Here is a 23503-nt window from a genome sequence, read left to right on the forward strand (position 1 = left end):
CCGACCCATGCCCCTTTGGGAAAACCCGGCAGCCCATGATTTGCCTTTAAATCCCTCCACATTGGCCAGGGCGGTCGCCAGTGGGCCTGTGGCTCTAGGCGGCTTGAGCTCTTCAACTTGCGGTTACTTCATTTGCAAAATAGGGAAGAACCCCACAGCCAAGCCGTATTTGCATACTGTTTTTGAGATGATCATCTAGGAGTTACTTTGAGCTTCTTGAAACGATTGGTTTTCTAAACCACACCATACTGGAACCCTTGTAAGCCCAGGACCCGTCACAGTGTGGACACACAGTGTGCTTCTTAAAAAATCCACGGGGAGTCCCAAAGGTGTCTGTACACATCTGCATATGGTTGTAAAGCTGTGCGGTCACTCCCTGCACCTCCTGGCCTCTCTCTCAGCAAATTCAAGACGATTTACTCTAGTCTTTCCAGCGGGTGACCAGAAAAGACCCGATCCAGGGCCAACAACCACCTGTGCTGCCCTCAAACTCCAAATATTCTTATCTCCAGCGTCTTCACAAACACTATGGGCATCTGGTGCTGGGGAGGCTGGGTGTGGCCCAAAGGTACCAGCACCTGAGAGCTTTTGCTCTTGAAGAGTCCATCAGTGGCTTCCGGTGAGCCCTGAGTGATGTTTCCTCCTGGGCCCCGGGGTGTGGTCAGGGAGCCACCCAGCTGAGTCCCCACACATCCTCTGTCCCCACGAAAACCCCCAACAGTGCTGCGGCATGGGTCTCATCTTCCCACCTGGTTCCTGTGCACCCCCCCCAACCCAGGCACTAGCCCAGCAACAGAGAGGCCCCAAGCCTGGGCCTAGGTGACTCTGCACAAGTGGAGGGAGAGTGAGCGCTCTTGAGTCTGAGAACGGAAGTGAGTGCGAAGGAGCTGGCTTCCACAGGCAGACCAAGCACGTCAAGGAGCCCAGAGTCCTTGAAGCACTTCCTGGTGACCCCAATCATTCTGTTAGTAGCCACCATAATAAACACTCAGGAGCACCTCTCCACTGACGTCTTCCATAAACCCCCAGGGTCACATACTGCAAACCTCCAGTCTGAAGGCGGAAACCATCTTCCTGCTGCTTCGCTGCGTCTCAGCAGGACTCAGCCTGAAGGGGTCGGCAGCTCTAGAAGGCTCCTTATTGCAGAAGAAGCCATACTTCTTCAGAGGGCATGACTGACAAACCCCAGAAACTGCATGAATGCTCACAGAAGCACAGGGGGCCCCTCTTGGGGCCAGAGTGCTGGCCTGCCCGGGGACGGCTGAGGTGTGGGGGCGGCTTTGGTGACGGTCACTGCACATCTGAGCAGCATTTGAGTCACTCCCATGTGATCCTCGGTAAAGACACAAATAGACCCTTTGATGTGTCGGTCCTGAACTGAGAAGCCATGTGCTTGCCGGGTCCTACAAAGGGGTTTGGGGTTCCCTCCGCCCACTTCCTCTTCCTTTGGGTGAAAGGAAAACACACGGAAATGACATAGAGAGGCCATTGGGCCCGACACTTCCTGTCACTGCCCCTGAAAGCCTCAGCACACATGGGGAGGGGACCCTGAGGTGCAGGGGCTACAGTCACAGGCCGGGCCCTCCGGGAGCCAGGGGGAAAGGTGGGGGCATAAAGCGTTCGTTGGCCCTGCCTTCCAAGAGCTGTTTCGTTCAGGTGTCTGCATTCATTTACTCATTAGATCCACACTGACCCCATGCTGGCTAGGGGCCAGGCACTGCGAGGTGCGTTGAGAATTCTTGGTGAGATCCTTGCCTTCCAGAAAGTTCCATTTTGGGGGGGGTGGGCAGATACACAAGTCACTCTCACTACTCAGCCATCTCCTCCCACAAAAAAAGTGCCAGGTGCTTACGATGTCAGAAAACTCGGTAATTGTGAAAAAATCCTGTTATCGGGAATCAGCTCTCCCCTGATACCAGCTCTAAGCCAAATTTAAATATAAGTCTGGATTGGCAAACTGGATTGACTGCAGGGGAAGAGGGGGAGGGGAGTGGAAAGAGAGGTTTGTCTCAAAGACAAACTAGGTCTGGAGCAGCCACCTGCATGTATCGTCTCCAGATGGTTCTCTTTGCACAAAGGTGGCTCTGGATGAGAGGCAGCAGGCCGATCCCCTGAAAAGCCCAAGCAGAGCACACACCTCCTCCACTTACCCTGTGCCCAGTCTGCAACCAGCCAAAGAGCACCTCGGAGGCATCCAAACCATCAAAGTGCCGGTCCTTGGGCAGGCTGGCCCCGGCCAGAGCTACCACGGTGGGGAAGATGTCCAGCACACTGCAGGAAGAACAAGACAGCATCGCCCCTGCTATTTCCAGACTCTCTCCCTGGGCACCCTGTGGTCGAGGCCCACCCAAGCCAGCCCAGACTGAGCACTGGCATGCTCCCTCACAGCCCACCCCCGCCTGCCTCTTCTTTCTTCGGGTTCCACCTGGATTTCTGTTCCCCAAAGAGGAAGAATGGCACAGCGGTTTCACACTCAAGCCCTGCAGCTGAGAGTTACCTGGCCTCAAATCCCAAGGTTGCATCTACCTGGCTTCTCAATGCCTCAATTTTCTATTCTTTAAAATGGGCATGATGATAATAGTGCCCACCTCATGGGGTTTTGTGTGGATGAGACACACAGAGAAGGCACATAGAAGACTTCTGAACGGGCTCACAGGGTGCTTGTGTTATAATTATTCACAAGAGGGACGCCTGGGTGGCTCAGTCAGTTATGTCTCTGCCTTCACCTTAAGGTCATGATCCCAGGGTCCTGGGATCAAGGCCCTTGGTTGGGCTCCCTGCTCAGGGGGGAGTCACCTTCTCCCTCTCCCTCTGCCCCTCTTCTCTCTTGTGCTCTCTCTTTCTCAACTAAATAAATAAAATCTGTTTAAAAAAATCAAAATGGGGCGCCTGGGTGGCACAGTCGTTAAGTATCTGCCTTCAGCTCAGGTCATGATTCCTGGGGTCCTGGGATCAAGCCCCGCATTGGGCTCCATGCTTGGCAGGAAGCCTGCTTCTCCCTCTACCATTCCCCCTGCTTGTGTCCCCTCTCTTGCTGTTTCTCTCTGTCAGATAAATAAAATCTTTTTTTTTTTCTTTAAAAAGGATATTTATTTTAAAAAAATAAAATAAAAATTAAAGCTGTTCACAAAAGCATCCCTATGGACCTAAGAACAAAGGGGTTCTACCTGTTACCAGCTAAGCCACAGGCACTAGCTGAGAGGGGACAGTGTGTGACAGGTACCTGCTAGAGAAAGTACACTTCGTTATTACTCCCCTGGGTCTCTGTGTCACAAATATTCAGTCTTTGTTTAAAATGCCGTGGTAGGGGCGCCTGGGTGGCTCAGTGGGTTAAGCCTCTGCCTTCAGCTCAGGTCATGATTCCAGGGTGCTGGGATCAAGCCCCACATTGGGCTCTCTGCTCAGCGGGGAGCCTGCTTCCTCCTCTCTCTCTGTCTGCCTCTGCCTACTTGTGATCTCTCTGTCCAATAAATAAAATGCTGTGGTACATGAAACAGTCCACCCCTTTATTTCAGTTACTTTTTCCCCATTACAAAATAGCAGATGTTTACGGTAGGAGAAAAAATACATAGAACATGTAGAAATATAAAAGAGAGAACAATGCACACATAGTGCATTACCCAAAGCTAGCCACTGTTACCATTTTGGTGGATTTTGTTAATGTGATTTTTTAAAGTCATGTGGTACATAAATTTTACTCTGTTCTAGGGCCCATCTCCTGCCAGCTTGCTGTGCTTTGTCAGGAAAAAAACTCTCCGGTGTAAACGAATGCACTGTCCTTTCAACAAGGCTGTTTCTATCCAAGGGCCAGGCCAAATGAGTCAGTGGGCTGCGAGGCAGTCATGGAGGCAGGGCAAGCTAAGCCCCCTCCACCCCAGCCACAGAGAGGCCCTGGTTTGCCTGAGGCTGGGCACAGCCCCGAGCTTCAGGCATACTTCTGCTCGCCCCATACCCCCAGGGCAGAATCTCTCCCTGGACAATGGCACAGAATGTTTCTGGTTTGCCTTCAGCTTTCATGGTCCACACAGCTGGTAGCTTGTCTCTGGAGATATTCGGTCCAGGAGCTAGCATCCCACACGGGCCAAGTCAAGTAGTACTGAGTAAGCACTAACGGGGTCCAGCACAGTCCAGAAGCCTGTCCAGAGTCCAAGGATCCTGGGACAAATTGGGAAGCACACAGCCCTGCAGTGCAGTCCGAGAAGGCCACGGTGGCCGGGGGCTGTTGGTTCGAGCTTTCTCTAAATTGCACCCCTAAGAGAGTCTGGCGTCACAGACGGGTCACATCCATGTGCAAGGAAAACAGGATCTGTGCTCTTCTGGAATGTAGAGCATACTTTTTTTGCCTTAACGTTTTCTCCCCGGTATCAGGAGGCTTCACAGCTTCTAATGGATCAAAGCATGAAGTCTAATGCTATTGGGACCTAGCATCTCAGAATTGGTCAGAGTCCTGAGAGATACCCTATCTACCCAGAGCACAAAGAAAACCTTGGCCCACGAGAAAATCAGCAACATCTCTGAAGACCTGCCAATCTGGCACTGATTGCCAAGCCCCGGATGTCACCCAGTCTTTCCTTCTGTCCTGGAGGAAGCCAAGCCCCTGAGGTTAGCCCTGGAAGAGGGGGCTCTTGGGCACACGTGGTCCCAGTGCCATCCCAGTCCCCAGCCGAGGTGTGAGCTCTGAGAAAATGTTGTTTCTACGGAGACCACCAAAGGGAGGCTAGCTGCTCCCAAGCTTAAACCTCATCCAAGAAACTGGTCCTGAGAGTCTTTAAAACCTTCAAGAAAGAGACAACACCACCAAAAACAAAACACAAAAACTAAAAAACCTCTAGAACATACATTCTCAAGCTTCTGTGGCTGACGATACTTGGGATGGAAGTTTTGGGCAAGGCCACATCTGCCTTTTATGGGCTCTTTGTGGGTCCTGTCTTCCATACAAAATATTAAAAATTCCATTTCACAACTGGGTTGACAGAAAGATGCATAGAGAAATAATGCACATTAAATCATTTTCTTCAACCTACAAGTTCTTTCTTCTCCTTCTGATTTTAGAAGAAACTGAAAATCTCTTGCATCCCTATAAATCTCATGGGCCTGGCCCTGAGCCCCCCCCCCCGCCCCCACCCTAGCCTCAGGGACAAGTCGGTCCTGGCTTCTGGAGGTAGGAAGCCCTGCTGCCGTGGGCCTGCGGTTTCTCTGCACAGTGACCCAACATGCTGCCATCAGAGCAGGCAGGGCTTCTGCTGCCCATAGAAAAATAGCTTCTTTTTTCTTAATACGGCTGCAGCCAGGCGGCGCACAGAAAGTTGTTCAGAGGGAGTGTGTGTCCTTGTGCTCCTCTCCACGGTGTTGCCACAGGAACCTGGGCGCGGAGACCCTGCGATGGGGAAGGTGCCGTGGGGTCCGGCTGGCTGAGCACACGGGCTGCCAGGAGTTCGGGAGGCAGCCCGGCAGCCCGGCAGCCCCAAGGATGTGTGTCAATGGGAACTGGGGACGGGCCATGCTGGGCGGTCCTTGTGGGAGCGCATCCATGGCAGAAGGGCTGGGAAGGGAAGCGTTTCCCGGAAGCTGGGAGGTTATCTCTGGGGAAAGGCGGTGTGATCTGAAGATGGGAAGTGGGAAGGGCAAGGCGGTTGCCCAGGGAAGGTACTTGAACACAGAGGGAGGGGACAGCAGAACTTCCTCCAGGTCCCAGGAGAGTGGGAACTGTCCCTAGGACATGGGAGCAGCTCCTTTTTAGCATTTCGTTCTGTTTCTTCCTGTTGTAAATCCTGCTGAGCCCTGGGAAGAGTAGGAAGGCACCCCTTCTTGGCCTGAGCCCCTCTGTGAACAGTATAGAAACTGCAGTTTCCACCAGGCCCCTGCCTCAGGTCCCCCTTAGAGGCCGGCAGAACCCCACAGCACTGCTTCCAGGCAACACAGGCGTCCCCGAGTGTCAGGAGCCCCCAACACAAAGCACGCACATCGTTCCCTAGCAAAGCACGGCTTGGGGTGGGGGTGGGTGCGAGGACCCCCCCACCAAGCTCCACCACCCATTGCCCACGGGAAGTGGGGGGTACTCTGAAAGGAAGTGTGTGGCTAGACCTTGCCCTCGTGGTGACATCTAAACCACAGCATGCTGATGTGAACGCGGTCTTCTCAGGGTTTTGACTTCCGGCCTCCCAGACCGGGCCTCGGGACAGGGCAGTAGCAGGCCAATCACCCTTCCACACTACTGACGGCATTGCAGGTAACCCAAAAGGGGCTACCTGCTCTCCTGCCTAAATGGCACCTTTAGTTGTTTTTCCAAAGGAGATTTGGTCACCTTATACTCGGCGCAGGAATCTCTGATGCTCTGTTCTGAACAGAGACAGCAGGCTTCTGGCTCAGAGATGCAGAGCCTAAGCTTCGCCTCTTTGTATCTGGCGCTCAGCCGGCCCCAGTCTGTCCTCCCAGGCATATCTTGTGCTGCCTGGAGGCGTTTTGATGGTCACAGCTGGGGATGGAGGGGCCACTGGCATCCAACAGGAACACGGCTCAACCTCCTACAGTGCAAAAGACAGCCCACCCGCCACCCCTACCCCAGCAGAGAAAGATCCTGCTCAAAATGTCAACAGTGCCAGGCTTGAGCTGTCCCGCCTTAGAGTCTAAGGTTCAAACCACCAGGCCCTTTTAATGGATGCTGCCGAAGCCCTGGCCTCCCGAGGGTAGGTTAGCTCCGAACAATCAGGAACTTTCTGTCTGATTCGCTCACTACCTCATCCCTGGTCCCTATAGCAATGCTTGGCCCACAGCTGGACCCAACCATAAATATTTGTTGAGTAAAGGAATTCCCCTCACTCTGTAATTGTGTCACTAGGCTTTGGGGTTCAGGACATGTGTGAGGCCTTTCTCTGACCTTGTTATGTCACATGGGTGTGCAATGGAACATTCACAGTGTCTCTGAATGGGAACCAATGGAGTAAGTATGGACCCCTCTTCCCAGGCGCCCTCCCCCAACACATGTTTTACTGTCTGTATTCATGAGTGTTCAGATCAACCTGTCTCTCCCCATCACAGCTCCGGGCCACCAGAACCGAGGCATGAAGGAACGCTGGCCTTAGCTCTGAATGGCTCTGGGGAGTTCTCTCTGTTGTGGAAGAAGCTCTGTATCCCCCTCGAGGAATCTCGTAGAAGCCCAGGTGCTAAGCGCTCTGGGAGCGGTGCCTGGCCAGGCGCCCAAGGACATGAAGTATTCTCATCAATTTCTTGAAGACGGATCGTAAGGCTCTTGTCCTTAGAGCGGACCCTGAAGGAGTCATGGAAGAGAGCCATGGGGGCCAATCCTGGCAGGAAGGACACTCCACCCAAGTCGGCTTTCACGGATGGATTCAGGCCGGGAAAGAGCAAGGAGGCGAATGCTATGGGGACAAACTCTCTGGCTATAACTAGGCCAACTTTAACCACCCCCCCAAATCCTGCGGGGAGCTTATGGGGCCTTATCAGTCTTGTCCTGCTTAAAACTCCAGAGTCCCTAGACAAATGTTATCTTGTGCCAAGACTCGCTCTTTTCAGTCAACCAAACTATTCCAAAAGTCAGTTGTCCCTTCTGAGGCCTTGAATCATTAATGCGAGGGTATGATGTTTTCACGGTGCTCTGGCTGACCCCAGGTGCAAACACCCTTCTCAGATGAGAAGCACGTGCCTGGTGTTCAGCGGTGGGACGTGAGAGACTGCCCAGGGACTCGTGCATGTGCAGCCCAGCCTGTGAACGTTTGGCCCGACTGCACCAAGTCAGCCCCATAAAAAGCAGCCCTTCTGGCCCTCGTCCCGGCCGGCCTGACGTCACAGACTACAGCCCGTGCTGTTGTTGTCACACCTGCTCCCCCCTCGCCCCCAACAGCACGCTGCCCTCTCCTGATTATACTGTACAGGGCTCACCTGGAGTCCTGGGGACCCCCAGGCTGCCAGGGATGGCGCCTACCCCCTCCCCGCCACCCCTTGCTTTCCCGTAGGTTCAGTCTTTCTCCTCGCGCCCCACCAGGTCCAGGGATGCTGCAAGAGCCCAGGAAGCTTGTTTTCCTCTGTGAGGCTGTGTTCTTCAGGCCACAACACATTCGGCTGAGGGAAGAGCCTCGTACATCTGTCTCTAACCAGACGCAAAGCTCTTAGGACATGAACAGCACCCAGGCCCCCTTGTCAGCGAACACAGAGCAGAACCACAGAGAGGAAGTCCCCATCCGGATGAGTGACAAGTTCCCATCATAAGTGTCGGTTACAGAGAGCTGCAGGCCACAGCTCTCGGGATGGCACAGCACAGCTGCGGGCCACGCCAGAGACCTGGCCTCCGGGGTCTGCCTTCATAAGGAGGTAAGTGTGAGGGTGAGAGACGGGCACGTTCACGGTTCACGGTCGTCCTCCTGCTAGACGGAGCAGCCCGTGAACTCACCTCACTGGAGAAGCTTCACTCCCAGAAGGAAGAATGGCCTCATCTCCTTCTCCCTCCCCTCCCGGGTAGGTGGACACAGAGCCCCCGCCATGGCTAGTGATGTGCTGGCTTCACACGGGCCCCCTGAGGCCACCTGCCCTACCCCCCGAGAACAGAATGGCTTCAACGGTCTACCCCCTCCCTTCCGCTGAGCCCAGACCCGAAGGGCAGATGCTGCTGCGACAGCAGACACCACCACCCTGGCTTGGCGTCACAGCCACGAAACCCACCCAGTCCCCTCCGCACTCCACCGTGCTCTCCAGAGGACGGCTCGAGAAGAGCCACTGCTGCTCTCCCTAGCACCTGGGATTGCCTACAGGGAGATCGGAGCTGCCCTCGGAGCTCTGGGGGAACCTGGGAGCATCTGGCCAAGGCACGTGGCCGAGGAGGCCTCTCTGCTCAACGTCGGTCCGTGATCTTTTTGCCACATCCCAACATCTCAAGAGAGTTCGGCTCTCTTACCTTAACAAGGCGGTGCTGGTAACATTGGCCGGGACTGTTCCGGGCCAGTAAGCCAGAGCGGGGACCCGGTGTCCTCCTTCCCAGGTGGTCTGCTTGGCCGGACTTCCCCCTGTGAGGGGACACAGACAGTTGGTTCTCTAGGACCACGGTCCTTTCCTAAAGGTCCCCTGAGGGTTTTGGATCATTCCCGCAAACGAAGGACTTCTTTTCTAACCAGCTCTTTTTACTCCTCTAGCTCGCATCTCCATTCCGTGCTTTTGCTGTCCTGGACTCAACATCGGTACACGGTCGCTTCTGTCACTCTCTATTGAACCCCACCCCTTTATTTTCTTCAGGACAATTCTAATACTTGAAGTTGTCTGGTTAGTTCATTAACTTGCTGACGGTGTGTCTCCCCATCATGAGACTCCACCAGTCTCATACTCCCAAGGACACGGTACATATTTAACAAACAGGTTAAATAAAAATGACGTTTCTCCCTACTGATCATCATGTGACTGTTTAGGATTTTTTAAAAGAAAGATAATTACTTGAAAAGAAAGGAAGGCTGACACTCCCTCAGCTATCTGATCTGCTCGACGCCCAACAACTGATTTGGCCTGAATTTTATTGTTGTATTTTGGTTTACTTCACTTCACTTTGTTTTTCTTTGGGTTAATGAGTCGTTCTCATGTTATGGAGACAGCATTAGTAACAGCTCCGACCTCTTGCCTCTTGGGGGGGTGGGTGCTGGGTGGGGTAAGAACAATCTATGTGCAATCTACGAATTTCCACTTTGGTAACTAAAGGAATTATTTTCGTAACCACGAAGTCAAAAGTGACCACGGCTATGATGATGACCAGCGGGCTGGAAGAGATGAGGTCATGTTTTATGGAAACATCCTGAATTCATGTAGCACTGAATTAACCATGACCATCCCCACCACTCCCACACACACCCCACCCTCATCCTAGTGGAGCCAAGGATTCCACAAAGTTAGCGTGTGGAAAGTCCTTCCAAGGCAAACGCCGTACGCAGCGCACGCATACCGCGGTCATGCAACTTCCCCATGTCTGGCGGGCGCGGAGAGGAAAGCCGTGATGATGGGCGGGAGGGGGCCACAAGACCGAGGCGTCTGTCGCTCTGCACTCACTCCGCTGCACACAGAACCTTTGAAGTCCCTGGCCTAGCACACCCTACCGGAAATGCTCGGCATTCTTGGGATTTTCTCATAACCAGCTTTGGAGTCCCCCAAGTGTTGAAGAAAGAAACAAAACATAAAACAACTCACGTCTACAGGGCTGTTTATGCTCAGGGGTGTGGGACTCTCGAAACCAAGCAGCAGGCTGAATGCGAAGCGCGCGGCCCTTTGTCGAGAGCCACCCCTCCCATAAAGACGTACAGAGCCCACTCTCCATTTTTCACGCACATGGAACAGGGAATCCAGAGCTGCAGCGAGCCTGAACTGCACTCCCACGTGGCTCTGGAATGCATAACTCATGCTGCAGCTCAAGGCCAAAGAGCAGAGAGGAAGCATCCCTGATCGCACGTGCTAGGGCCCTGCAGATAATTCCACCCACAGCCGGGGAAGGACATCTGTATGGAAGCTTGGGTCGGGGGACAGATCGTTGAAAATAGGGAGCCTGTGTATTTGCATATCCACGCTCCACAAAATTCAAATAGACTCACTTCATCTCTGAGGACAGATGCAAAGGACTAGCTGAGCCCCCAGTTGGAAGAGACAAGCCATGCTTCTTCCTTCATGCAAGGGTTCCGAGGACAGTCATGCGGAAGGCAGGAGCTCAGGGCGGGCACAGCCATGGGCTCGGGCACCAGGGCTGGGTCTCTGCCTCCAGCATGTTTCCAGAAGGATGCACTAGCACCTCCTTAATGCTTTTGCTAACTGACCTTCACCAGCAGGGGTTCTGCTGTGCACCATGACCTTTGTGTTGCTCTTTTCTCAAGCAACTCATTTTCCTAATTCGGTTTTCAGTGGGAAAAAAAAAAAAATTATTCAATACGTTTGTCTTATTTCAGCAGCAGGCTGAAAGCTGGAGGAATCAGGAGGAACCCAGCCAGTTATAAAAAGTCTGTGGGTCAACAGAGTGGACGGTCCACATGGAAAGATTCCGGAGTTAAGAGAAAGAGGATGGCTGTGTATGACCACTTGAGGAGCGATCCCCTCTGTTTTGCTGCGACTGGCCAGCCAGTGGCCCTTTGCACTGTGGCTTCCGGCTTTAAGAGAAAGACACACATATTCTAACCAGGCCCACAGACCTCTTCCTATAGCAGAATTTTATGTTAAAGGAGTCCAGAGGATGAGTGACCAATTATAAAAAAGATCCCCCTTGTTGAATCATGACGTTGTACACCTGAGACTAACAGAACACGGTATGTGAATTACACTTCAATTTAAACAGTTTTTTTCTTAAATCCCCCTCAACGTGGAATTGTTTGCTCTACATTCGAGTATCTCATTGGCACTGCTAGGTAGACAAACTTTAGAAAGATTCCACTAGCATCTTTGGTGGGTCCCCAGAGTCATGGCATCTGGTTATTAGAAACATCTAGCAGTGTTTGCTTCGGTTTATCTGCACCAGATAAAGCGGAGTCCCAGGATAGCTGCCCCTGGCTCCCCAGTACTCTGCAGTGATACCTGCTCCCCCTAATGGGAACTCGTTCTGAGTTAAATGTAATAATTACAGTAACAGTATTTATTAAGCCCTTCCTAAGCCCCTAGTTACAGTACCTATAAGTGTAATGCTAAGTGCTTCACTGCATTATCTCATTTAATCCTAATGACGACCTTGCAAGCGAGGCACGATTATCCCTGTTCCTCAGATGAAAAAACTGAAGCTTAGAGAGAGGCTAAGTCATAGGCCAAAGGTCACACAGCTAGCAAACGGCAGACTCAGGATTTAAATCCAGGCCTAATGACACAGCCAGCCCCTGACCCATTATTCTAGGACAGTGACTCCCACCCATCCCTGAATACATATTAGAATCCCTAAGGGAGCTTCTAAAAAAGACCCAGGCCAAGTTTCCTTTCCCAGAAATTATGACTGAATTTGCCTGGGATGGTACCTGGACATTAATGTCTGCTAAAGCTCTCCTGGTGACGTAATGACGAGAGTGCCCAGCTAGGACAAGGGCAAGGAGCGCAAGGGGCAAAATCAGGAAGTGGACACAGTGCATTTCAAAATTAGACGTGGCTTAAATGCATTTTAAGCATAAGTTTTGGGGTTTTTAAAAGATTTTATTTATTTATTTGTGAAAGAGTGAGTGAGAGAGAGAATGAACCAGGGGAAAGGGAGAAGCAGACTCCCTGCTGAGCAGGAAGCCAGATGCAGGGCTCGATCCCAGGGCCCTGAGATTATGACCTGAGCGCAAGGCGTACACTTAACTAAGGGAGACAGGTGCCCCAAGGGTAAGTTTTATACTGCCCACACCTTTATACCTTTATGCTGTAAGATCATAAATGTAAGCCTATTAGTTACAAGAAGTAAGAATAATGGTTAAGTCCATAAATTGAACTTCTAGGCACTTTCTGATTTCAAATTAAACTTCTGCACACTTTTTGATTTCAGAAGCTACCCATCAGTTCCGATAAACCTATTTAAGACTTTGACCAGTGGCACTGGCACGTGACATTTGGCTGTCTAGGGAGAAATGCATGTCTTATGGTCGTGAGAACACATTCTAGTGCCCTTGTGGTTAGTTATGACTCTAATTAAGGCAGAACCTCTTACTTAAAGCAATAAATATTTAGCCTCAGCAACCAAAACATAAACAGATCCATGATTCATGAATTTGCTTTCTTGTTCTTCCCTGGCTGCGGAAGTGAAGTGGCATTCCATGATGCGCTGAGGACGGGCAAGGCCAAGGAGGACTCCCCACCCCCCCATGCTGGGGAGTAGAGACGTCTTTCCCCGGGAGGACACCCCCCCATGCCTCAGTGAGTCACACAGTGAAGTAGTGGTTCTTCACACAGTGAAGAAGTAGGTTCGAAAAGTTCTCCATATAAGAGAAGCCCCGGAAGAGCCCCCAAGAGATTCTAACTCAGTTAAGGCTAGGGTGGGGGCTCTGATCCTGGGTGATTCGGATGCCAGCAGTCCGAGGACCAGAGTTCGAGAAATCTTCGTGAGGGAAGCGGGAGGATGCTTTTGGAATCAGCCAGGTCTGGCTGCCCTTCCCTTCTCAACGTGTGGACTTGGACAGAATTCTTAACCTCCCTCAGACTCGATCTCCTCAGCTGTGAAGGGGAAAATGAATGTGCTTATCTCATGGGGTGCTGGGTTACATAAGATAGTGGGTATAGGGGCCCTGGGTGGCTCAGTCCACCCAGGGTTGAGCAGCGGACTCCCTGCTCAGCAGGAAGCCTGCTTCTCTGGCTCCCTCTGCCCTTCCCCCCTGCTCAGGAGCAGTCTCAAATTAATAAATAAAATCTTAAAAAAAAAAAAAAGATAATGTACATAAAGTTCTGTGCAAGGTCCTTTGGCATAGTGCCTGCCGGAAGCGCCTGAGAAGCGCCATCCAAAAAAGCTCAAAAAAAAAACAAAAACAAACAAACAAAACTACCTACAGGGAGAAAAACAGCAGAAGTTGCAAGCTGGCAGCTCACACGCTGCATTCAGCCCTCTGACAGTCGGGTTTGGCATGGACAGTATTTTCTGAACCGATTCTGAATGCCAATAGACAGGGCCCGCTCTCCAGTTTACCGAATCCCAAACACTGCCCACAACTTAGGAAAACAAACATGTGTTCGTGTATATTACCTGCCTGGCATTTGTATTTGTGAGTCGGGTAGAAGAACGTGCCTGTGGGCATTCTATAACCTTCTAAAGAAGGAGGCTTCGTTTCTAAATATAAGTATGTGTCCTTGCCAAGGATACCCGTAGCATACTAGTTTTCTAGAAACACAGGGCAGACCGGCCTCTGTTTGGACGGAGGACTCTGGCTGGCCTGGGGTGGCCTTGAACGCAGTGATGGGGACATTCCAAGCCGGGTGGCCAATGTCCCAGAAGGAGACACAATTTGACTTCTACTGGGTCTCCACCAGCGGGCTCTGCACACCCCCCGCCCCAACCAGGGCCAACAGCCAGCATCCCGTGTCCCTCTCTCCCTCACCCAGCCCCACCTCTGACCTTTCTCCACCCCACCCCCTGCCCCAAGCGGAACAGAAGGCCCAGGATGCGGAGCCTGCTTCCCAGTGGGAAAGCTTATGCAACAACCTGATAGCATCAAATTACAAACAACCAAGGTCTCCTAGAAGCCGAGGATGCCAAATTCAACAGAATGTTTCCTCATCACCAAGGGGGAGGAAGGAACAGTTCTGCTCTTCAAATAAAACAAGAAAAGATTTTCCAGACAGAGGAGCAGTCACTTAGGGGACAAACAAGGTGCTGGTTCTGTCCCGGGTAGGAAATAGGTCTGGAGTGGGGAAGGGAGGGCCAGCTGCTGGAAGCCAGGGCTGCGCTGGGGCCGAGGGGCTCTGTGTCCGCCGTGGGCATGCCCCTCAGGACCTCTTGGTTTGGAAGAAAGCAGGGGCGTTCTGCTCTGTCCCCAGTTCCCTGGTCCAGTTTCTCCTCACCCCTGCAGGGCGCAGGCCAAGCCCAGAGGAGCATCTTTACTCCTGCACAGGGCGAAGACATTGCTCCAGGAGACGCTGCCTCATCCCATCAGCTGAGCAAGGCAGCTTGGCCAGGATAGGAAAGGGAAGACAAGGAGGGGGGCCCGGGGCCCCAGGAACAAGGGTAGGCAGCACGTGGCCTGACGTAGCAGGCTGGCCAGAGGGAGAAAGAAGCAGGGCTCTGGGTACTGTTTGTCCTCCTCTGTTGCGAAAACATTGACTGCCTTCACCCTTTCATCTGCTCTCAAGACCAGCCCCTTGCAGCAAGATGTGCAGGCATCCCACTGAAGAGGAACCTGGATGAGGAGCAGGTGGTCCAGAGGGACCCCCAGCCTCCCTCCTCCCTCAGCCTCCCTGAGCCCCCCTGCCTCGCCCCTTCACACAGGGGTCTGCCTGACTTCCCAGAGCCCCCCAAGCAGCATTCTGAGCAGGGAGGAGGAGGAGGGGTGTGGAGGAGCCAGACGGGAAGCTGGTTTGGAGAATGAGGAAGGGGAAGTGTTTACCCCAGGCAAAGTTCACCTTCAGGCTTTCCTGAGAAGAGAGGAGAATGGCATCTGGCCCCCTCTCCACCAAGAATTCAGTACTGTGCACCACCACCACCCCCCCAGGCACACAGTAAGCCACACGTGTTTATGCCTCGCCCCAAAAAAAGAGTGTTCTCTTTTTAAAAATTTACTAATATTATAATTTTATTTGACTTGAATAGTTTAGCTCTGCTTGATCAGAAAAACAACACACACATGCTTTAGCAGTGAAAAATTCCATTTTCTGGTCCTATGTGAAAGCAACATCTAGAGCAGCAGAGGGGAAGAAGTCATATTCTCACAAACAGGTAAGTCCGACTGATTCCTGGAGATACCACATTCATTTTTCATCGTCATCTGTTACTGGCTATTTCTGGTAGGGCCAGACAGTAATACTGACCAGTTTAGCTTTCAGACTGTTAACCAACCATCCCACAAGGAACAGGCTTGAGCTGAAGACCCTGTGGTGGCCCTTGGCATACCCATATTCTAAAATAGATGCTCCAAGGAAAAAGATCCAAATTCACCAGAGTATGAAATGAGAAGACCGCAATCCCGCTTCAGAGCAAGACGGAAGCTCAGAACATTGGAAAGTCACCCGTATGTTATTTAAGTTGCCCATGGCCTTTGGTGGGGCTAGACATTAACACTGACCAGTCTCTTTCAGCCGGGAACGAAGACATGGAGAATCACGGGGGTTAGGAAAGGACACGTACAAGGCTGGGTGGTAGCGTGGGCAGTACCCCAGCCAACTCTCCCAGCTGTAGTGCAAGCAGGGTCTACAACCCACTTTACAGGGGAGTTAACTGGGCTGTCCAGGGGAGGGGCCCAGTGGTCAGGGATTCTTAAGCTGAGTCAAGATTCAAGCCCCAACGGGGCTTCCAAAGCCCCTGGATTCCCACACCTCTCTATTTCTGCCTCCTGCAGATTCAGAAAGATTCACACCATTCCAGGAGCCAAAGATATTTTCCTTGATGACCATGGGGTCCGAAGAAGCAGCACAGGATTTTCCAGAAGGCTGAGCAGTTAGCCGGGTATAACAGGCCATAAGTAAGAACCATCAGGCAGGTTGAGTAATGAACTGGTGGAGGTCGAATGACACGGCCCCCTTGACCAATTGCTGGCTGCGGAAAGCCCTCCACCCTGCTCGGCCTCAGTCTCCTTGTGCGGCTGACCAGGTGGCTGGGATAAAGATTGCTGAGGTGTCCTCCTATCCTGGCATTCTTTGAATGCAGGGACATTGCCGGGATTCTGTCACCAGCAGTTCTCAGTCAACCTCCAGGGCTTGGTGGAAATGAGTCAAGTCTTGCCCCCCGCCCCGCCCTCAGCCCTGCTGGCATAAGAAAGGTCTTCTAAACTTCAACAAGGGGCTGGCAAGACTGGGAGATGGGGGTGGGCGGCAAGTGTTGAAGGTACAGGCAGTTTTCACTGGGGGAGGGAAGGCCGGGCGCTGGGCAGAGGTGAGGGCTGCACCCGCAGCCAAATGTGCTCCACACCACTGAACCGTACACGTCAATAGGGTTAATCTTCTGTTACAGAGTCTATAAAATGTAATCACGTCGCCTGGACTCATAAAGCCTTTCCAAGATTCTACATTTCTTTAGAATTAAGGCCAAAATGGTCTGAAGGAAAATGAAAGACCCTTGACCTCTGGCCTCAGCTCTCCCTTTGGCTTTGTCTCCCCCTGCTTTATTCACTCCTATGAGCTCCAGACACAAACACAGCTGCTGGGCAGCTCCCCTGCGAATCCCTAGCTATGGCCTACTCATTCTTCGAAACTCAAACCACTTGGGAAACTCTTCTTGTCTTCCTCCCTGGTGAGGGAGATGCCCTTGCACTACCCTTTCTCTTGGAGTCCTTATCCAGGATTATAATCTCCCGCGTCAGTGGAGGCTCCCAGCACAGTCCAACTGAACTGCCTGCAGTGACGGAAATGTTCTCTAGTCACACTATCCAATATGGCAGCCACCAGCCACATGTGGCTTCCGAGACCTTGAAGTGTGGCCAGGGTGTCTGGCATACGAGAAAGGGTAGCTCTCGACAGGCGGGGCTCCGATTTTTCATCTGCATCAAAAATCACCTGAAGGACACAGTAAAACACAGATTGCCAGGATCTCACCCCAGAGCTTCTGACTCAGTAGGTCCAGGGTGAGGTCCTAGAACTCACGCATCTAACAAGTTCTCAGGTTGCACTACTGTTGCGTGTCTGGGACCACAGTCTGGCAACTACTGGTCTCAATCTGAAAGTTCTAGGCCCATATGGTTTCCGCATGGATATTCAGGCTTGGCGGTTCCAGGAGTTGATCCCTGGACAAGCCAGCTCAGTGTCCCCTAGGAACCTATTAGAAAGGCAACATGTCCGTGGCCACACGAACTTGCTGAGTCCGAACTGCAGGATCCCCAGGGGACTGTCTGCGCATTAAAATATGGGAAACACTACTCCAGACCGTCCCTCCTTAAAGTCAGGTGCATTGTTGACCTTTGTGTCAGCAGAGAGCCCGGCACGGGACTCAATCCCCCCGACCCTGAGATCATGACCTGAGCCAAAACCAAGAGCTGGAAGCTTAACCAACTGAGCCATCCAGGCCCCCCTCAAAATTGTGTTTCTCACGGGGCAAAGAACTTTCCTCAAAGAAGAGAGCCCCATGCCCCATTGCAATACCTAACTCACTATTTCCAAACTGTCTCATAAAGGGGAGAGAGACAAGATAAGGCTGGTCTAGATAGGAGATCAGAGGTCACCTTCTTAGGGAAAGGAGAGCTATCTCCAGAGGAACCACATACTGACGTAGGCCGAGCCGCCCCAGCCAAGATCTCCATAGCCTTCTGGAATTTTACCCTCAAGAATCCTGACTCCAGGTTCGTTCAGGCTTTCCAACTGAACACTGCAGCCAGTAGCCTTGGCCTGCGAGAGGAGCAATTACAATCAGCTAACGCAAACCCCTCCCGGCTCCCGCCCCACCTCTCTAGCCTACTGCTACAAGGACGAGGCACATTTATACCCTCCTCTCGGCCTGGCAGCTTTTTCTGCCCATTTCTCTGGAGAGCGTTCCTGAATGAGACTGGTCAAAGCGGTTGCTACGTTTGGAGAGAAACAACCGGTGAAAATGAAGCTGACCCATCACCAAATGGGGAGGGAGTGGGGCACCCAGTTCTCCTGACCCCCAACTCGAGGCTCCAGGCACAAGACCTGGCCACAGACACGTCACCTGTGAAGTTCTCCGGGGATCTGACTGGACCAACAGCAGGTTGAAAGTGACAATGGTCGCACTTCCAGACATGAGATACGCAAACATTCTAGCTTCTAGGTAACTACAGATATTCTGCCAGACTAACAGGAAAAGCAGTTTGTGTCCTCTGACCTGGAGACAGTGGAAGCCATAGCCCAGGAGGCTGGACAGTGGGAAAGCCCAGCCTGGGGAAGGGGGAATCCCCCAAGCCCACCTCTGAATCTCCTGGATATAACCGCCTTCAAAAAGATTTATTTTAATTATTTAGGACACAAATAAGACCAGTTTGTTATACCAAAAAAAAAAAAAAAATCACACATAAACCCTCCGTCCCCCACCCAAAGGTAGTTTTTTGTTAACTTTTGATACCTCTCTCAAGACTGATCCTGAGGATTAGTATGCTTGTTTTCATATAATAAAATCAAACTTTATATATTGCTTTGTAACCTGCTTTACTCACTGAGGAGTATTTAAGACAAGTGTTTCCAGGTCAATAATATGCATCATTCCAGCAGTTCCCGAGAATCTCCTTAAATGTGCTTATCACCATTTCCTTAAGCACTCTTCTCTCGCTGGACAGTTGGGTAAAGTCCAACTATTTTTTTAAAAAACCCATGTGATGACCATCCTTTCACATCTATTACTGTGCACTTGGCTAATCAGGAAGAACTGATGCATCAGCAGGCATATTTTCCAAGCCTTCGGTCCTTACTGCCAAACTGTCCCCAGCTCAGCAGCTGTCTTAGAAAGGGAGGTCCTTGAAGGGCAGCTTTCCCAGAGCACATGGGCACTGAGCAGGGCGCTGAGGAAGGTGTAAGTGGAAAGAGGCAGTGTCATGCAGTGGGCAGCTCACTGACTTGAACCTAGGGAGCAAGCCTGCCCCCCCACAAGATGTGTGACCCTGGTCAAGTTATTAGCTTCCCTGAGGCTCTCCTTCTTCATATGTAAATAGAGGTGTTAGGGATAATGTGTATAAAGACCTTGCATATTTATGCCCTGAATGTTTCCTGAATGGATGAAATGAATCCCTGGTTGGATGGACGGAGGGAGGACTGAAAAAAAATAAAAAAGGAAAGAGGACGAGCAGGGGCAGTGGGATGAAAGTCAAGGTGAAGCGTATTTGTTGGAAGGTCGGACTGAGGGCCCATCCCAAGGGAGTCCAGGGCGGTGGGACGTGGGGTGGCCAGGCTCAGTAGAAACTCTCATCTCTCTATTGATTTCTTCCCCAGGAGCTGGTGGCTGGTGAACAGCTTTTCTGGGTTTCGTAATGATGGCCAGCCAGAAGGCCTGCAGAGAAGCAGATCCTCCCAGAGACAGACCCCACAGCCAGCCTGGGCTCAGCATCCCCAGTATGAGGCGCCAATCCCAGCTGAGTCCCTACCTTGATGAACTTGCCACGATCCAGTGAAGGGACCCACGCTACCTGCCAGCTCACACTTCTGCGCCCACGGGCCGTTGTCTCCTGGAAACCAAAAGAAGCAACATGTAGCGATTGATAGGCTCATGGATGCTTTTGCCAATTCTCTCTCCCTGGACCCATACCCTGTCTCAGAGAAGAATCTCTAAAAACATGTATCATCCCTGCCCCTGAAGAATGACCTGTCATAAGAGGCTTGCCTCTACGGGGCGCTCATAGAGGTGGGCTTTCCCTGCCCCGAGTTAGCCCCAGGGGGACATTCTCATCTTAGATACTATTATCTTTTATATAGTTTTATTACCGTCCTTAGCCCTGCAGCTCTTTCCTGAGCGCCTAGGGGGCACCCAGTGCCTCCCCGACATATCTCATGATCGTCCAACACAGTATGCAGTAGACCCTACCGTGAGCTCAGTTTTGTAGGTGAGGAAACAGGCTCAGAGACGGTAAAGAGTCCCGGCACGAGTCCCCGCCCGAGTCCCTGCCTGCCCCAAGAGCAGGGCTTGCAACCAGTGCCCCCATTCCAGACAGGCACCCAGGACCCACAATGCCTGGATAGGCCCTTTCTACAGCTCTCTAGTTCAGCCCACTCATCCAGAAGATATGACCTGGTGACCGGTAGTGACTGGAGTCTTTGGGACTGGGAAGACGGTGAGGAGGGAACCTGAGCACCACTCAAGGCCTACACAGGTTTGCAAAGTCAAAGTCACTGCCAGATGGCCCTAACTCAATACAGAAGAGGCCGGCAGGGTACCTGCTCTCTGCAAACTCTTCCAGCGGCTCAGCCTTAGAGGCCCCAGTGGGCAGGTGTTCGGCACTCAGGCCAAAAAACACTAGCAGGACGCCAAGTTCAAAGCAAGCCCCCTGCCCCGTGAAAAAGGATCACTCAGCCGGATTCTGCTCTTCAGAGCAGGGGTGGGCAGGGTTATCCATTAGATCTCAGTGAGCTGGCTGGGTTTGACTACTTCACCTGTAAACCAGAGGAATGTGTTTTCTTTCGCTGTGTGGTCAACTTTGTCCTTGATCTGGCCCACCAGGCTGTCCATCTCCCGGAGACTGGCGCCGTATGGCCTCTGGCCCTGTGAGTCTGCTGAGAGCTGCGTTCTGGATAAGGGCACGTGCATATGGGACAGGCCCATGTACAGCAGGAAGGGCCTTCCGCTGGCGCTGAAATGGGAGAGCCAAGAGGTGATTTTCCAGAAGGCTCCGCAGGCTTGTCAAGGGTCTCTGTGGCTCTCCTTTGCCTCAGAGAAGAGCCCCAGGACACCCTCGGCCCTATGCTCAGGAAGCACACATCGGTCTACAGCCTTCCTAGGGAAGGTAGAGGTCACCTGGTTAGCCAGTTAAAAACTGGGAGTCCTCGTAATCATTGTGAGTGTCCCCTGTCACTGACTTGGAGCTTATTAAATGTGATTCGTGCTGTCTAAATTCACCGTCGTGGTAACCCTCAAGTTCCCTTTCCCAGATGAAGCATCAGAGGCTCGGGGAGATGATGGGACTTGCCCAAGGTTACCTAAAATAGCAAGTGATAGAATCTGGATTCAAATTCCCATCTGGCTGACCTGCTGCACTTTAGAATCCAGGATAGATGTAGTTTAAAACTGTCTCTGCTCTTTTGCAACCTTCAGGCCCTTACATTCATTCCCAGCCTCTGCCCTTTCTAGGAGATGAGTGGATGACTCGCATTGACCACAGGCAATTTCAAGGGCACATGTGAGCATCGGGAATCTCTAGAACAAGGCCCTGTTAGACGCCCAGGTGCTGGCTGCTCCTATTCTAACCCCACCAATTCCCCTCCAGAGCATGGAGAGAGCCCAGGTTCTTGGCTTCCTGACTGTCCCCCATGCCCACCCCCAGGCAAGGACCAGGATCCAGCCTCGCCCCTTCTGAAACTGCAGGGAATATCATAGAGCCCCCACAGACCACACCTGCTGGGCAGGGTGTCTTTTAGGGGATCTATTACGTTGGAACAGAGAAGTGACAGAAGCCTGGGTCTTTTCTACACCAGCTACCCCACTCCCCGCCCCCCCCCAGAGATAAGAGTTTCACGATGGCCCTGTATTAGCTTAGCCCAATTTACACCAGCCCATGTCAAGTCCTCTGAGTGGTCCCCAGCTCGGCCTCAAACGCACTGTTCCCCGCGTCCTGGCTCCCGGGACTGTGCCTGTATTCAGCTCTCATTGTCAACAGGCATAAAAGTCAGGACACAAGTCCCACGACTAGGACCTCGCCTCCATCTTAACCGACAGTTTCTCGGCAACATTTCTAGGGCCGCGTCGCCCAATACAGCAGCCACGTCTCACGTACAGCTATTTAGGTTTCAATGAATGAAAACTAAATAAAATGAAGAATTCATTGTCTCACCAGCTAATGTACAGATGAGCCTTGAAGACGCTATGCTAAGTGAAAAAAGCCAGGCACCAAAGGACGAACACTGCAGGATGCCACCTAGAGAAGGTCCAGAGAATGGTCAACTTCGTAGAGCTAGGAAGCAGGACACTGAGACTGGAGGGAAGGGGAAACTGGCTTCTAATGAGCACAGAGTTTCAGTTTAGGATGGTGAGAAAAAGTTCTGCAGACGGATGCCAGTGACGGTTGTCTAACAATGTGAATGTCCTTAATGCCTCTGAAATGTTCACTTCAGGGGGTCAGTTTCATGTTATGTCTATTTATCACTATATAGACATAAATAAAAATTCTATATATTATATGATATATATTATCTATTCAATTCAGTGTTTCGGTCATCCAAGCCAACTATTTCAAATGCTCAGGAGCCATGGGTGGCTGGTGGCTACCATCTTGGACCGCACAGATAGAGAATATGCTCAGCCTGGTGGATGGATGTGGTGGCAGCTAGTGCTGATTTCATGTCTGTTGCCTGTTCTCCCAGGGATGATAATGTACAGTTGTATAGGTTGTGTCCTGCGCCAGGACATCCTGCTGAGAGAATAATTAAATGCCTAATTCCAGCCCACAGTCCACCGGCCACCCCAGGTGCCCTGGCAGAGATCAGCAACCACCCAGAGGGGGCTCCTGTTTCTAACAGGTAGACACCACGTGGCAGTGGTGTGCAGCTGAAGTGGGGTCCAGCTCCAGGGATTTTGCAAGCTAGTTGTTACACATGATCATCATTAAAAATTAAACGATATCAGCTTATAGTGAAATAAATCATGTAAGAAGCCGAAATCATAAATTCTTACAATTTATCGCTTCCTGATTATTCCGCTATGTTTTGCTACTATGCATGCCTTGAGATTATCTTTTGCATCTGTGTGGTGCCAAGGCCATTGACCGTGTCCTTTAGCGCATCTCTTACCAAATCCACATTTGGTGACATCTTGTTTGTGGCCTGAAATTAGCCAATGTGAGACTATTCACACCACAGAAATGGACAAATGTTCCAAATCAGGGCTTCCCTGCTCTGCCATAGAGTGCTGGTTGCTACTTATTTACCAGGTGGGGGGTGGGGGAGGTTCCACTGCCCACACTTTGTCCCATCCCCATCATGAGTCTCTAAGCTTCCACCTTTAATCAAAGTCCTGTCAGCACCCCAGGCCAGAGGCTGAGAGACGTGCGCCAGGCTAAACAAAAGCTGCAGACAGAAAGCACATGCTCCGGACCCTTGCCTCCAAATCCCTGGGATTTTTATTTCATGGCTGTGCAACCCTTGGCAATTAACTTCACTTCTGTCATCTCTACGATGGGGACGCTTTCACCCCGCCCCCACCCCCAATAGAGCTGTGATTGTTAACTGCCTATAGTTAATTAATGATAGCCTTGTTATTGACAATTCTGAATAATACATGATGTGTGGT

At 51.7% G+C, this 23503-nt stretch overlaps 1 protein-coding gene across 7 annotated transcripts in view; it reads right to left on the reverse strand.

Moving 5' to 3' along the window:
- Window positions 1-23503, reverse strand: part of ARSG (arylsulfatase G) — a 101562-nt gene that overhangs the window by 5852 nt on the left and 72207 nt on the right. For all 7 annotated transcript variants that reach the window (XR_009400544.1, XR_009400545.1, XM_059381113.1 and 4 more), the window contains 4 exons: window positions 20656-20852; window positions 19653-19733; window positions 8909-9017; window positions 2151-2271 (listed from right to left, as the gene is read on the reverse strand). Coding sequence is in view for 5 of the 7 variants with exons in the window: in XM_059381113.1 (XP_059237096.1) it covers window positions 2151-2271; window positions 8909-9017; window positions 19653-19733; window positions 20656-20852 (508 nt within the window). In the remaining 2 variants the exon portion in view is untranslated. The remainder of the gene's footprint in view (window positions 1-2150; window positions 2272-8908; window positions 9018-19652; window positions 19734-20655; window positions 20853-23503) is intronic.

This window comes from Mustela nigripes, chromosome 16, assembly GCF_022355385.1.
Source record: "Mustela nigripes isolate SB6536 chromosome 16, MUSNIG.SB6536, whole genome shotgun sequence".
Classification (NCBI taxonomy): Eukaryota; Metazoa; Chordata; class Mammalia; order Carnivora; family Mustelidae; genus Mustela; species Mustela nigripes.